Genomic DNA, 14909 nt, shown 5'->3' with positions numbered 1-14909 from the left:
TTTAGACTTTTATACTATTGTTCTGTGTTTAAGCACTGACAGCCTGGACGCTTCGGGCCTTCGGCCCTACGCGGAGCTCGGCCTCCAGCCTTCGCATTTAGACACTTGTACTATTGTTCTGTGTTTAAGCACTGACATCAGAGGACGCTTCGGGTCTTCGGCCCTACGCGGAGCTCGGCCTTCGTCCATCGCATTTAGACACTTGTACTATTATTCTGTGTTAAAGCACTAACATCCTGGACGCATCGGGCCTTGGGCCCTACGCGGAGCTCGGCCTTTGGCCTTCGCATTTAGACACTTGTACTATTTTTCTGTGCTAAAGCACTGATGTCCTTGACGCTTCGGTCCTTCGGCCCTACGCGGAGCTCGGCCTTCGGCCTTCGCATTTAGACACTTGTACTATTGTTCTGTGTTAAAGCACTGACATCCTGGACGCTTCGGGCCTTCGGCCCTACGCGGAGCTCAGGCTTCCGCCTTCGCATTTAGATACTTATAATAATGTTCTGTGATTAACCACTTAAATCCTGAACGATTTGGGCCTTCGGCTCTACGCGGAGCTCGGCCTTCGTCCTTCGCATTTAGACACTTATACTATTGTTCTGTGATTAAGCACTGACAGCCTGGACGCTTCGGGCCTTCGGCCCTACGCGGAGCTCGGCCTTCGGCCTTCGCATTTAGACACTTGTACTATTGTTCTGTGCTAAAGCAATGACGTCCTGGACGCTTCGGGCCTTCGGCCCTACGCGGAGCTCGGCCTTCGGCCTTCGCATTTAGACACATACTATTGTTATGTGTTTGAGCACTAACATCCTTCGCATTTACTATTGACACTTGTACTATTGTTCTGTGCTAATAAAGCACTGACATCCTGGATGCTTCGGGCCTTCGTCCATCGCATTTAGACACTTGTACTATTATTCTGTTTTAAAGCACTAACATCCTGGACGCATCGGGCCTTGGGCCCTACGCGGAGCTCGGCCTTTGGCCTTCGCATTTAGACACTTGTACTATTTTTCTGTGCTAAAGCACTGATGTCCTTGACGCTTCGGTCCTTCGGCCCTACGCGGAGCTCGGCCTTCGGCCTTCGCATTTAGACACTTGTACTATTGTTCTGTGTTAAAGCACTGACATCCTGGACGCTTCGGGCCTTCGGCCCTACGCGGAGCTCAGGCTTCCACCTTCGCATTTAGATACTTATAATAATGTTCTGTGATTAAGCACTTAAATCCTGAACGATTTGGGCCTTCGGCTCTACGCGGAGCTCGGCCTTCGTCCTTCGCATTTAGACACTTATACTATTGTTCTGTGATTAAGCACTGACAGCCTGGACGCTTCGGGCCTTCGGCCCTACGCGGAGCTCGGCCTTCGGCCTTCGCATTTAGACACTTGTACTATTGTTCTGTGCTAAAGCAATGACGTCCTGGACGCTTCGGGCCTTCGGCCCTACGCGGAGCTCGGCCTTCGGCCTTCGCATTTAGACACATACTATTGTTATGTGTTTGAGCACTAACATCCTGGACGCTTCGGGCCTTCGGCCCTACGCGTAGCTCGGCCTTCGGCCTTCGCATTTACTATTGACACTTGTACTATTGTTCTGTGCTAATCAAGCACTGACATCCTGGATGCTTCGGGCCTTCGGCCTTCGCATTTCGTCACTTGTACTATTGTTCTGTTTTTAAGCACTGACAGCCTGGATGCTTCGGGCCTTCGGCCCTACGCGGAGCTCGGCCTTCGGCCTTCGCATTTAGACACTTGTACTATTGTTCTGTGTTTAAGCACTGACATCCTGGACGCTTCGGGCCTTCGGCCCTATGCGGAGCTCGGCCTTCGGCCTTCGCATTTAGACACTTGTACTATTGTTCTGTGCTAAAGCACTGACATCCTGGACGCTTCGGGCCTTCGGCCCTACGCGGAGCTCGGCCTTCGGCCTTCGCATTTAGACACTTGTACTATTGTTCTGTGCTAAAGCACTGACATCCTGGACGCTTCGGGCCTTCGGCCTTCGCATTTAGACACTTATACTATTGTTCTGTGTTTAAGCACTGACAGCCTGGACGCTTCGGGCCTTCGGCCCTACGCGGAGCTCGGCCTTCGCATTTAGACACTTGTAATATTGTTCTATGTTTAAGCACTGACATCCTGGACGCTTCGGGCCTTCGGCCCTACGCGGAGCTCGGCCTTCGGCCTTCGCATTAGCTGTCCACGCCACGTTTCACGTCCTCCATTGCGGCTGTGTCCCTGATGCAGCCTTCCTAATTTTTTTTATTTAAAAAAAACTTTCTGGACTCAATTTAAGAATCACCCATGTAACTTAAGTTAATTGAGTTGCGCGTGACACGGCAGACTTCCGCCAACCGTCCGCTATGGAACTCTTCCAATAATAAACTCGGTTCACTTAACGAATGTCAACTTTAATTAGTAAACTATAACATTATAAACAGCCCATTGTTTTATTACAAATTGTCGTAGAAGCTTTGGGGGTATTCGATGTAGGGCCCGTCCTGCGCGGACCAGTCCTGAGGGCTCACGCCAGCGGCGCGCACACGTTTGTGGTAGGCCTCCTCGACGTCCCGCGTCCTCTTATTCACCTCCTCCGTGTCCGTCGGGAAGTCGTCCCGCAGTGCGGGCGGCTGGCACCTGCCCTCGTTGATCAACTGGAGCTCTAAAAATATAATTAATCACTTTAATGAATAAAGTTTGTTTTATCATTCTCTTATTTTAGAAGTTACGTATACAGGGGCGGGGGACACACATTTTACCACTTTGGAAGTGTCTGTCGCGCAAACTATTCAGTTTACACACCTATAGTACCCACACGTAAGGGTTTGATGAAAAATTTTTTTTTGAGTTTCAGTTCTGAGTATGGGGAACCCCCAATATTTTTTTTTTTCTATTTTTGTGTGAAAATCTTATTGCGGTTCACAGAATACATCTACTTGCCAAGTTTCAACAGTATAGTTCTTATAGTTTCGGAAAAAAGTGGCTGTGACATACGGACAGACAGACAGACTGACGAATCCACGAATCCAAAAAATAGATATCGCTTGGGCTCCTGCCTTCCGACGTGTCGCAAGCCGGTGTTGCTCGAAGGCTTTCTGTTATTTACATTTGTATAGGTGTAACTATATACCTATTGTACAATTGATAGCTGTTAGTTCTTTCATGTCTGCTGCGAGTAGGCAATGCAAATCGTTTATATAATAGCCGTAACCGAAATAACCAGATATAACCGATTGTTTTCATAAAACTTCAAAACCGGTAATTGGAAAATCGGTTATACAGTTATGTAATAATTCTATGGATTTTATTTCTAATGACTAAATCGGACCTTTTTTGCCTGTGATAATAATTTTTCATTTTTGTATCGTAAAATGGGGTGAGTAGGTTTCGCGGGGAGAGTTGGGTTATGAATAGGGAGAGAAGGGTTGAAAGGGGGGTGAGATGGGTTTTTAAGGCTACTGCTATAAAAATAATGTATTACAATTTAAAATGGAGCTATAGTAATACTCATAATAAAAAAAAATCGATCCAACAATCTTCCAAAATCACCTTTGTATGAAAACCCAATTCACCCCAAATATGAGGGACTACGGGGTGAGGTGGGTTTTCCTGTTTATCGTCAAACTTATGAAATGGAACTACCCAAAATAAAATAAAAACTAAAATACAAACGTCCGGAACACTTATTATATACATCATTTAGTTTGCATATGTAAAAATAAAATGTTATCGAGGTTTGAATGTCAGTTTTGCGCCTACTCACCCCATTTTACGGTACTTAAATACCAATCGTTTTCCCCTTGTTCACTTTTCTTATATTTTGTTATTTACTGGAAAACGTCCCTTTTCCTAACACTGTACTCTTATTTTTTGGAATGTTTTGGTTACTTCATTTTAATTGATTGTATTTTTATAAACCGAAACACACGCTGCTCGCTCGTGAATGCCTCTGGGTACTAAATATAGATACTTACTTCGTGGTAAATCTGAAAAAAAAAAACGAAAAATCATAGTCATTACGCAATAGGGCATCTGGGCTGTAATTCTCATAGGCACCATCCAAGATATATATATGATATCGTTCAAGCAGTTCAGATAATTTTAGCAATGTCGGACCCCGTCATATGCGGGACCAACATTATCAGATGCATGTCATCGGATGTCGGATGTAAGATTCTATATCCGACACTGCGGAATACTGTGATACTGCGGAAGTGAATGTAGGATCCTACATCCGATATCGGAATGGACAATCACATTTTAGTCCTAATTAAGGGTAACATTCCATTTCTGACCGCAGTTGCACTACTAGTACGAACGCGTCGGTGTTATTGTCAATTTCCATCTTCGAGCCAAAGAGAATATAATGCTTCGAGCAACACCGGCTTCCGACACGTCGGAAGGCCCTCCCTTCCGACGTGTCCGCCCAAGCGATATCTCACCGTACAAATCTTTCTGCCATTTTTCGCGGAGGGAAAGGTGCACACAGTCGCACTTCTCACACACGTCACAACACGCACACTAACACATTTTCGTCGAAGTATGTTATTGTACTCTGAGAGATGAGAAGTCGGATTTGTCGCTCGACCGATCCGCAATTTGTACTGGGCGAGCAAAATCGATAAATCCAACAATTAAACGAGACTAAAATATAATAATTGTGTTTAAATGTAATTAAACTTATGATATGTAAAAAAAAATATTACATGTGAAATGTAACCCTTTCTTTTTGTAAATTTGATGTCCCCAACCTCTTTTTATAACAAAAAACCGAGCAATTAGGCATTTTTCTGCTGCTGTGTTCACATGCGCGTCTCGACTCAGTCTAGTTGAAAATCCGAGCGCAACTAGTTTTATTACCCGCGCTAGATCAGTTGATCTTGTACCTAGGCAGAGGGGAAATAGTGCGAATGCCGCCTCCCTTCCGTGTTGCTCGAAGATTTCCATATTTAAATGAATGGTAGTGCTGCTGTCGTTGGAAATGGACTGTCACCTTAAGACAGTTCTTCTGGTTTGGTAGCCCTGTTACCTATATACCCGTTCCAGGTTCAACTCTGTCGTATAAATAAAGAAATATTGGACATTCTTACACATGTTTAATAGGTAGGGGAGAGGGGGGCAGCCTGGTACACTTTTTACATTAATTGTCATAGTTCAAAATATTACCTATTGAAACCAGTTTTAAGCCTCTACACAATAACCTACGTTATTAACCTATGTAATTACTTCATTTGCACATACATAAAGCTAAAGATAATAGTACAAATTAGATTTTCGCAACTCAAGGAATAATGTTCGATACTGCCCCAAGAGTGGGTAGCTTTGAACTTACATGGGGTAGATTTGAAAAATGGGCTGTAACGGCAATAATATCAAGATATTCGCGTTTTTTTTATCTGTACTTGGTACAATTTTTCACTAGAAATAATCGTGTTAACAGTTTATCCGTATAATTTGCAGTTACAACAAAGATGGGGTAGTTTTGTACATTCATGTTTTTTGGGCTGTTGAAAGGTGCCTCAGGGGGGTACCTTTGAAAAGTATTGAAATCTTACTAAAGCTACCCCCTTGAGGCAGTTTTGCACATACCATTTTTCAAAACTACCCCAATAATGTTCTTACAGCGGATTATAAGAGTATTTATTATATTTTGGTTCTCAGTGATTGACTTGTCTTTATTTTTATAATTCCTTACCATTTTTACCTGTTAACAAATAAATCAACAACCTGCAATGTTTTAATTATATATAGAATACCAATTTCATATTTTGTAATATTGTACCTTTTTTTAAATCATTTATTTACATACAATATATATATACAGTGGTACTACTAAACTAAATTAATAACTAGCTTAAATCTAAAATAGGCCCTTGAGGCATTGCATATTGTACCTAAATACAAAATTCTAATAAATATTATATTAAGCATGTCTAAACGTAATAAGTACTGAAGCACTTATATCATGGAATTTAGGTAAATGCATTACATATTAGCATTTACTAAAATAACTAAAATATTGTTACGGTTTCAATTTACATACCTAAATGCCAGTCAATATCGGGGCAGATATGAACATTTCTTATGACCGGGGTAGTTTTGAACAGACTGCTAATCAAAACTGCCTCCTATTTATTTTTCATAACTACCCCAACACCTACTTAAAAAAATAAACGTCGTTATTTTGTAGACACATTGCAAATTTTGATTATTCATCCTTCGTCACTAAACATAATAGATTGTTCTATCTAATAAATTAAGTTTCACTAACCACTTCCTTCAAATACAGCCTGAGAAACCTTACAAATCTGCACAAATACCGCTAGCGGGTAGCATCGAAAACAAAATAAGCTACTGGTTCCTTCATGTGCTGTCAAACTTCAAATATGTCAGGTGACAGTTGTGTGGGTCGATGTTGCAAGCCCAAAATGTGGATTAGGATCATTATCGCATCAAAAATACATTTTTAAACGCATTTGTTCTAAGCTGCCTCCAGTGATAGCTGTTCCCCTCTCCCCTATGTCCCGTTATTGAAGTGAAAACTTCTTTAGCGGCGCTGAGCACTTTTTGAGGTAGGGATAAAATGATAAACTCGAGACAGCGTAACGCGTAACGCTGACGTCATGTGTGACGGACAATGTTATTCACTAATGAACTTTAGTCATAACGTATCATAATCAGGTCAATTATTTAAAACTGGACTTTTATATTAAGCAATAAAGCTCAATGTTCTAATCTTGTACGGGCTGAAATACGAGGATCTCACAGTTAGGTACATAACTTTATATCACTCCAATATAATTCAATAAAGCTACATCTTGATGAAATCGCTAATAAAAGTGAACTCTAGTACTGGTGAATAAAACTCAAAATATCATGACCAAATATATTTAGATGCGAGGTCTGCAAGGTAACTGTACAATTTCTATTCGAATTTTAAACAATTAACGCTACAAATTTAAGCTCACTGGCCAGCAATTTCGGAACTAAAGTTTTTCAATAGAAAGGAGGATGGGTCAATTATACATAGTGCTGCAGACATTTTGGACTAGTCATTGAGTTTTCACTTCTACCGGCACTCCCGGAGTGCAACCCGTTGTTTTTTTAGGGTTCCGTACCTCAAAAGGAAAAAACGGAACCCTTATAGGATCACTCGTGCGTCTGTCTGTCTGTCTGTCTGTCTGTCTGTCTGTCTGTCTGTCTGTCCGTCTGTCACAGCCGATTTTCTCCGGAACTACTGGACCAATCAAGTTGAAATTTGGTACACATATGTAAGTTTGTGACCCAAATACGGACATGTAACGTAAACAAATGAATTTTAAACATGGGGGCCACTTTTGGGGGGTAAATGAAAAAAATGAAAAAAAATAATTTTTCAAACTATATCATGTTACATATCAAATGAAAGAGCTTATTGTAAGGATCTCAAATATATTTTTTTTATAATTTTCGAATAAACAGTTTAGAAGTTATTCAAGAAAATAGGCAAAAAATTACCATTCCCCCCCCCCTTATCTCCGAAACTACTAAGTCTTAAATTTTAAAAAAATACATAAAATAGGTCTATACCTATAGATGACAGGAAAACCTATTAGAAATGTACAGTCAAGCGTGAGTCGGACTTAATTACAGTTTTTGATCCGACCCCTACGGATTTTTTAAAGAGATTTCACTCACGTTTCACATAAAAAATACATTGTTAACAGTGCCGGTTTACTTAGAGTAGTAGTTTTCTTAGAGTAATTGGTGATAATTTTCTGATAAGATAATCATTTTAAATATTTAACGGTCTTACCTACTTACGAGTAATTGTAAGGTCAAATTAAAAATAATGTTTAAAAAAATATGTTAAATTGAGAGCTAGCTCAAAGTTTTTTGTACTCGTCGACTTTAATGGTTGAATTAATAAAGACTTTGTAACCAATAAGCAAAACAAGCACGTGCTTACGGCACCACGTTCAGGGGGGGGCACCAAAATGCCAGGTTGAAAAAGGTGAACAAATTTTAAAATTAGGGACAGACACATCGTTTTTACCACACGATTTCTTTAGCTGTCCAAAAGCTAATTTGCAAAAACAATGGCGCGTAATTCTTTGGGAAACAATCGGTAGCAGTAGAAGAGTCGTGATTACATGCATAGATTCGATTTCAACCCACTCTTTTGCGGTTCGGCGTTAGGTCTTATGCGAGGCCTTCTGCCTTACGGCAAAGTTGATCTTCTGCCTTAATTACACTTGGGCGTGGATCCAAATCCAAGCTTTCCTCTTTCGCAGCTGGGCCTACTGCCTTTCTCACACTTCGCCAATTCAATTCCAAGCTCTCTGCTTTCTTGCATATTTTATGCATGAAAACAACCTCGCTGAGACCCTTAAATATCGAGCCCTATGCGAAGCTAGGCTGATAGAAAACTGTCCCATCCCTTCTCTGTATGAAATCCTGGATTCGCGCCTGGTTGGGACTATAACTAAAATTGCGTTTTTATATCGAAAAATTTTCGCGCTCGCTTCGCTCGCGTTTTCAATAACTTTATAAGGTATGATAAAGGTGACATTCGGGTGGCGACTGCAGCAACATTACTCTGTTGCAACGTTACTGCTGCAGTACTGTCAACTTCCGTGATAAAATGATGTGACTGATTTCCATACTAAAAGTAAAAATGTACAACTGTCTATCATATTGCGTTTTTATATCGAAAAATTTCCGCGCTCGCTTCGCTCGCGTTTCTATTACTTTCTAAGCTATGATAAAGGTGACATTCGGGTGGCGACTGCAACAGCATTAGGTACTCTGTTGCAACATTACTGCTGCGGCACTGTCAATTTTCGTGATAAAATGATGTGACTGATTTCCATTCTCAGCTGTAATGCGGCAATGAACTTCTCTCAATTTACCAAAAAATCAATGTAATCTTTATGACCCTAGGGAGAGGGGGCACCTAGAAATGCTTAGGGCATCAAAATATCTTAATCCGGCACTGATTGTTAAAAATTGTGTAATATACGGAACCCTTGGAACGCGAGTCCGACTCGCACTTGGCCGGTTTTTAAAGTTTTATTTCATTTCTTAGGTATGTGTTTTTCTAGTCAAACTCGGAATGAGAGATAATAAGCTGGAAACTCATATACACCATCGTAATGACGTATTAAAGGTCCTCTTAAAAGTCGACGCATATATCGTGTGCGCGTCAGAAGTTATTCAAGGTCAAATGTCATAAAAATCGGTTTTTCGCGGAAATTTCTATAGCTCCGATGTTTTTTACATGGTTGTAAGAATTGTAGAGCATACAATTTGCGACAAGTTAGGCATCAAACATTTTTTCATGCCATTAGCCGTTTTCAAGATATACGGCATAGAAGGCGCAGCGGCCAGCCAAACGCACTATGATGAGGTCAATCGTGAATATCGGTGAATAATACCTTCTACAAAGTTATTTAATCATCCTTTATTGATCATATCCAGATGTTAAAAGTTGTCTTTCCTATAGAAAATATAAAATTAGGACTGTATTATAAGTAGTAAGTACCTGCCAACATATTGGTTTGCCTTTTAGTTCCAGAGAAAATCCAACATACGCTCCGGATACAAATTTCGGAAATTTTTCGATTAAAATATAATAAATATTCATAGTGTGATGTTATCATAGCTAAATAACTCGTTAATTAAAAAAATCGAACACTTTAAAAATTGTGATTATATTTCTATGAAAGGCGATTTTCAGCCCGCCGTGGGGTGCGAGGTGCGAGCTATAACAACCTTTTTTCCGCGTTTTTAAACAATCAAACATCGTGTAATATTAAATACCATATTTTGCAATTGTAAAAAGGGGTGTGGTCCATGCATCGGGTGCAGAAAATCGGGGTTGTAATACTCTTTAGCCTGTGGCCAGTGCAATGTGCAAGCCTGTTTTAATGCGGCTTCATTGCAAAGCGACCCCGATGAAGAAAGTGCATTTGACACAGATTTGACAAAAAATGATCAAGCTGACGATGAAAATGAAAATAATTGAACCTCAAACGGTAGGGATCTTGATCTTTGTTTCACGGTCATCGACTACTCTTCTAGACGATTGTAACAAATAAACTCAATGAGATAGAGCCATTTTATCACAGAGTTCCTATGGCCATCTACGGTCCCCATCAATAGAATAGAATAGAATAGAATAGAATCATTTATTGCATATCACAAACCAGTTATAAAGGTGGTACATATTATTGGGTTAGTTTAAGTGACGCCCTGTAAGGACACAGCAACATATACCTAGAATACAGTTACCTAACTTAAAACTAGCATAACAATTTTAAACATTTTCAATTATCGATACATATTATGAGATCATTTTAATCATATTTTTCGCTAAAGTATTCTTTCACACTATAAAAGCACTTATTAATAAGGAAGATTTTTAACTTGTTATGGAATAATTTGTGATTGTCTAAGTTTTTCAGAGGATTCGGAAGGTGATTATAAATTTTGATACACATAAAATGCGGGCTAGATGTGACAAGGTTTAATGAGGAAAAAGGCAATAGGGGATATTACTGCAATGTTCTGCCGCCAGAGTGCAGCACTACCGACTCAGTAAATTCATAGACTAACGTATACAGACTGTGCCTTAAACTGTTTTTTGACAAGTTTTCACAGACAATAAAATATGACATTGATGCATCAAGGCGGTTTGTTAACAAGGGCCTACCGGTAAAAGCGAAAATCGAAATTTAGTTATCTGCCTCTTTATCGCTCGAATATGCAAGAGTAGTAGAGAGATTAGATAACGAAATTTCGATTTTCTTGTTTCGCGGTAGGCCATGTGTTAATGTGGTTTGTTTACTGTATGTGCCACAAAGGTGCCATCTACGCAGAGCTTTGCCTAATATTCCCTATTCTAATTTATTTAAATTTCGGTTGTTTCTTCTATTGTCTATTAGTGGTGAATAAAGGTTGATGTGTTTTCTGACAAATTTGTTTGTTTCAAAGATGTACATCGAGGCAAGGGTGAGGATCTGGTGCTTAATAAAATGAGGTCTACAGGAATCTAGTTGATCAATATTTACCAGTATTCTAATGCATTTTTTTTGCAATATGAAAATTGTCTCAACATCACAACTATTTCCCCACAAAACGAAACCGTAAGATAACCTAGAATAGGCATATGCGTAGAGTATGCTGTGAGTGCAGTCTCGAAGTCCGTAACGCGTTTAAGATGTTGAAGCGCGTAGATGAAAGAAGACAACTTTTTTGATAGTTTTTGTGTGTGGGATCTCCAGGTCATATATTTATTACTGTCTAGATCTAATCCTAATAGAGTGGCGGTATTTACATGGTCTATTTGTGTGTTCTGGAAACTGATGTTTAATGGCAATATGGCTTTTTGACAAGGTTTGAATTGGATAACTTTTGTTTTTTTGAGATTAAGTTGTAGATTGTGCGTTTGTAACCAATTTGTAATGGAATTTAATTTAGACTCTAATTTAGTTGTACCATCATGGCTATCACTACAGGAGACTAGTACGGAAACGTCATCGGCAAAGAGCGTACAATGGTCGTCTAATATGTCAGGTAGGTCGTTTATATATATTAGGAATAATAGGCAGCCTAAGACACTACCCTGGGGTATAGAGCCTGTTACCGGGACTCTATCAGATCTGAAATGTTGGATTTGTCCAGTCTCAAAGTTCACGTTTTGTATGTCTACATATTGAAAGCGATTTGTAAAGTATGACTTAAACCATTTTAGGGCTATCCCTCTAACTCCTGTATTGTAAAGTTTGTCTAACAAGATTTGGTGGCAGACTCTATCGTATGCTTTACTCATATCAAGTAAGAGGCCCACTGCATAGTTTTTATCATTTATTACGTTTATAATTTGTTTGACATACTTGTAAACTGCGAGGGTTGTAGAGTGGTTTATCCTAAAGCCGTTTTGATTTTCATTTAAAATATTAAATTTTTCATAGAAGGAGTAGAGACGTTTTGTCATGGCGGTTTCATATATTTTTGCTGATGTAGGTAACAGAGCTATGGGTCGGTAGTTATTCACATCTGTACTGTCTCCTTTTTTATAAACAGGTTTTACTAATGAAATTTTTAGGGCTTCTGGAAAAGAGCCTTCTGAAAACGATTGATTTATTAATATAGTTAACGGGATAGTTAGGATCTCTGCACAATATTTTATTAATGTGGGAGGGATCTCATCAATGCCACAGGATGATTTATTTTTTAGATTCTTTAATATTGTATGCATTTCTTCTGGTTCAACATGGCTAAGAAAAAATGAGTTTTTGGTCGTATTTATCAGTGAAATTTTAGTTGCAGACGTTTGGTACGAATTTCCGATAGAGGAAAAGAAGTCGTTGAAGAAATTTGCGACCTCTTTAGGGTTATTAAGCAGATCGTTATGTAACGTTTTGATTTGGATATTTTTATTATTTCTTGGTTTATGTTTATTAGTCTCTGTATGTATTTATAATTTGCCACATGGATTTAGTTTTATTGTCCGAGTTATAGAATTTTTGCTTATTATTTAGTTTTTTTGACGTGTATACTGCCTTTTTAAGAACTTTACTATATTGTCTATAATAATTCTGAAGAGTTATATTTCGTGATTGTGTCACAAGTAGTTTTAAGGCCCTTTTATTACGGCAGGATATTTTTAATCCTGGTGTTAGACGGGATTTTTCAGATTGTATTTTTATAGTTTTCTTTGGAATGCATTTGTTTAATGTTTTGTTCATAATATGTATCATCAAATGAGTTATAATTGTCGTTTGCACATTTGTTTATTGAGAAAATATTATTCCAGTTTATTGCTGCGAGTTCGTTTTTAAATAATTGCATATTAATTTTATTATAAATTCTTTTACTGGTTGTCCAGTTTTGTAATTTAGTTGTAATTATAGGGGTGGCGATCAAGATACCTCTATGGTCTGAAAATCCTAGTTCTTGAATATTAAGTTTGGAATCATTCATTTTAAAATTAGTAAATATTAAATCAATGCATGAGGAGCTGCCGTGTGTGACGCGTGTGGGTCCGTGTACTCTTTGATGGAAGTTATGTGCGAGCATGAGGTTGGATAGTCTAGACTTATTGTTATTGTTAAGATGGAAATCTATGTTAAAATCACCTCCGATTACAATGTTTTTGTTATTATCTTTTACAGAGATTAATTTTAGGAGTTTATTTAAACAGGAATAGAAAACTTCAATTTCCCTTTTACTATTTGGGTAGTATACATTTATAATCAATAAGTTGGATTTCGGCAGATCAGCTTGAATGATTTGAGTTGAATTTTATAGCCAAGTTTCATAGTTACATACGAACATCGGGAGTTAAATAAAAGCTTGTTAAACAATTTTCGTGTATTATTATTACTTAAAATCTTCCTCTTTCCTGTAGAAATACCTAAAGGCTATAAAGCATAATTTTCTGATTAAACCTGTGTAAAGGGGTACCCTTTTTATATTAAACTATATAATAAAATCATTACAATATGCACACAAGCTGTTAACTAATGTCCACAGGAGGGGCAACTTTTGTTTCAAAATCTATTTATGACCAACAATTGTCATTTTAAGGATTAAAAAACTTTATATAATTTATTATTCACTGAGATTACCAGCTAACCTTGCGTCATAGTGCGTTTGGCTGGCCGCTGCGCTTTCTATGCCGTATATATATCTTGAAAGCGGCTAATCGCATGAAAACATTTTTGATACCTAACTGGTTGAAAATTTTATGCTCTACAACTCTTACCTACATGTAAAAAACATCGGAGCTATAGAAATTTTGATATCCTCGAAAAACCGATTTTTATGACATTTGACCTTGAATAACTCAACTATTCAACTTCTCACGCGCACACGATATATACGTCGACTTTTAAGAGAACCTTTTAACACTAGACATGCGCGAAACAGTGCTTCAAAAAGTAATGCCATATCACATCACTTTTTCGTCAACGTAACATTACACTGAGATATCACATCACATATCACTCGAAACATTTACCCGAACGTGAACCTGAACAGATGGCAACGGCACACTAATCACAGTTATCACATACAAGTGCGAGTGCGAGCGGGATACCAAAGGATCACACCATCACGTCGCATTTACTCATTACACGATTACGCGGACTGTGTATAGACTTGAACGGACCTTTCGTACCGGCGCGTCAATCTATATCTCTGGGATCAGAGCCCATTAAATCGTGTGTTTTCTGTTAAGGATCTCGGTGTGGTCTTCGATACGCGTCTCACATTCCACGAGCATATAGTGTCACTTGCTACCGACTGCTAAGTATCGAAGACTGGGCTTTGTAATCCGCAACATGCGTAACTTCAAAGATCCACTGGCTATTAAGCTAGTTTATAACGCCTTGGTTAGGAGCAAGTTAGAGGCTTCATCGATCGCATGGTTACCACATGAATCAACGTACGCGTTGCTGCTGGAGAAGGTGCAAAAGGCTTTCTTAAGGTTTTTGTACAAAAAGATTTATGGGTACTACCCGTTTTTATATCCAACCAAGTACCTCTTGGGAACCCTTGGATACAACTCATTGGAGGTCAGACGGACTTTTAATTTGATAATTACTGCGTGTCGAACACTGCGCGGAGCGTCGGATTGTCAGGAACTAGTTAGCCGCCTCGTGCGACTATTTGTTCCAGGTGTCTCCAGAATAGAGCTCAGGCCTTGGAGACGCGTTCTTTTAGCTGTGCCGGCTGCGCGAACTGTGTCGCGAAAGAACTCGCTACTGCCGCGCGCTCTCTCTCTACTTAATGCGCTCTTGACGTCAGCACCGGAATGCGATCTGATTGCATGGCGATGGGCGGCTGTGAGAAACGAATGCTTGAGGTTCTGTGAGGTGATGGATGCTAGGCCTTCGAGTGTAACGTAACGTTTGTTATCCGTG

At 39.2% G+C, this 14909-nt stretch overlaps 1 protein-coding gene across 1 annotated transcript in view; it reads right to left on the bottom strand.

The window, feature by feature from the left end:
* Nucleotides 1–2453: 2453 nt before the first annotated feature.
* Nucleotides 2454–14909, bottom strand: part of LOC134802582 (uncharacterized) — a 115443-nt gene continuing 102987 nt past the window's right edge. The window contains exons 7-8 of the mRNA XM_063775218.1: nt 3975–3986; nt 2454–2662 (exon numbers count right to left, since the gene is read on the bottom strand). Coding sequence (XP_063631288.1) covers nt 2454–2662; nt 3975–3986 — 221 coding nt within the window. The remainder of the gene's footprint in view (nt 2663–3974; nt 3987–14909) is intronic.

The sequence above is a fragment of the Cydia splendana genome, chromosome 25 (genome assembly GCF_910591565.1).
Source record: "Cydia splendana chromosome 25, ilCydSple1.2, whole genome shotgun sequence".
In the NCBI taxonomy this organism is placed as follows: domain Eukaryota; kingdom Metazoa; phylum Arthropoda; class Insecta; order Lepidoptera; family Tortricidae; genus Cydia; species Cydia splendana.
The sequence above is the reverse complement of the archived record's forward strand: the minus strand, read 5'-3'. Positions and strand labels throughout refer to the sequence as shown.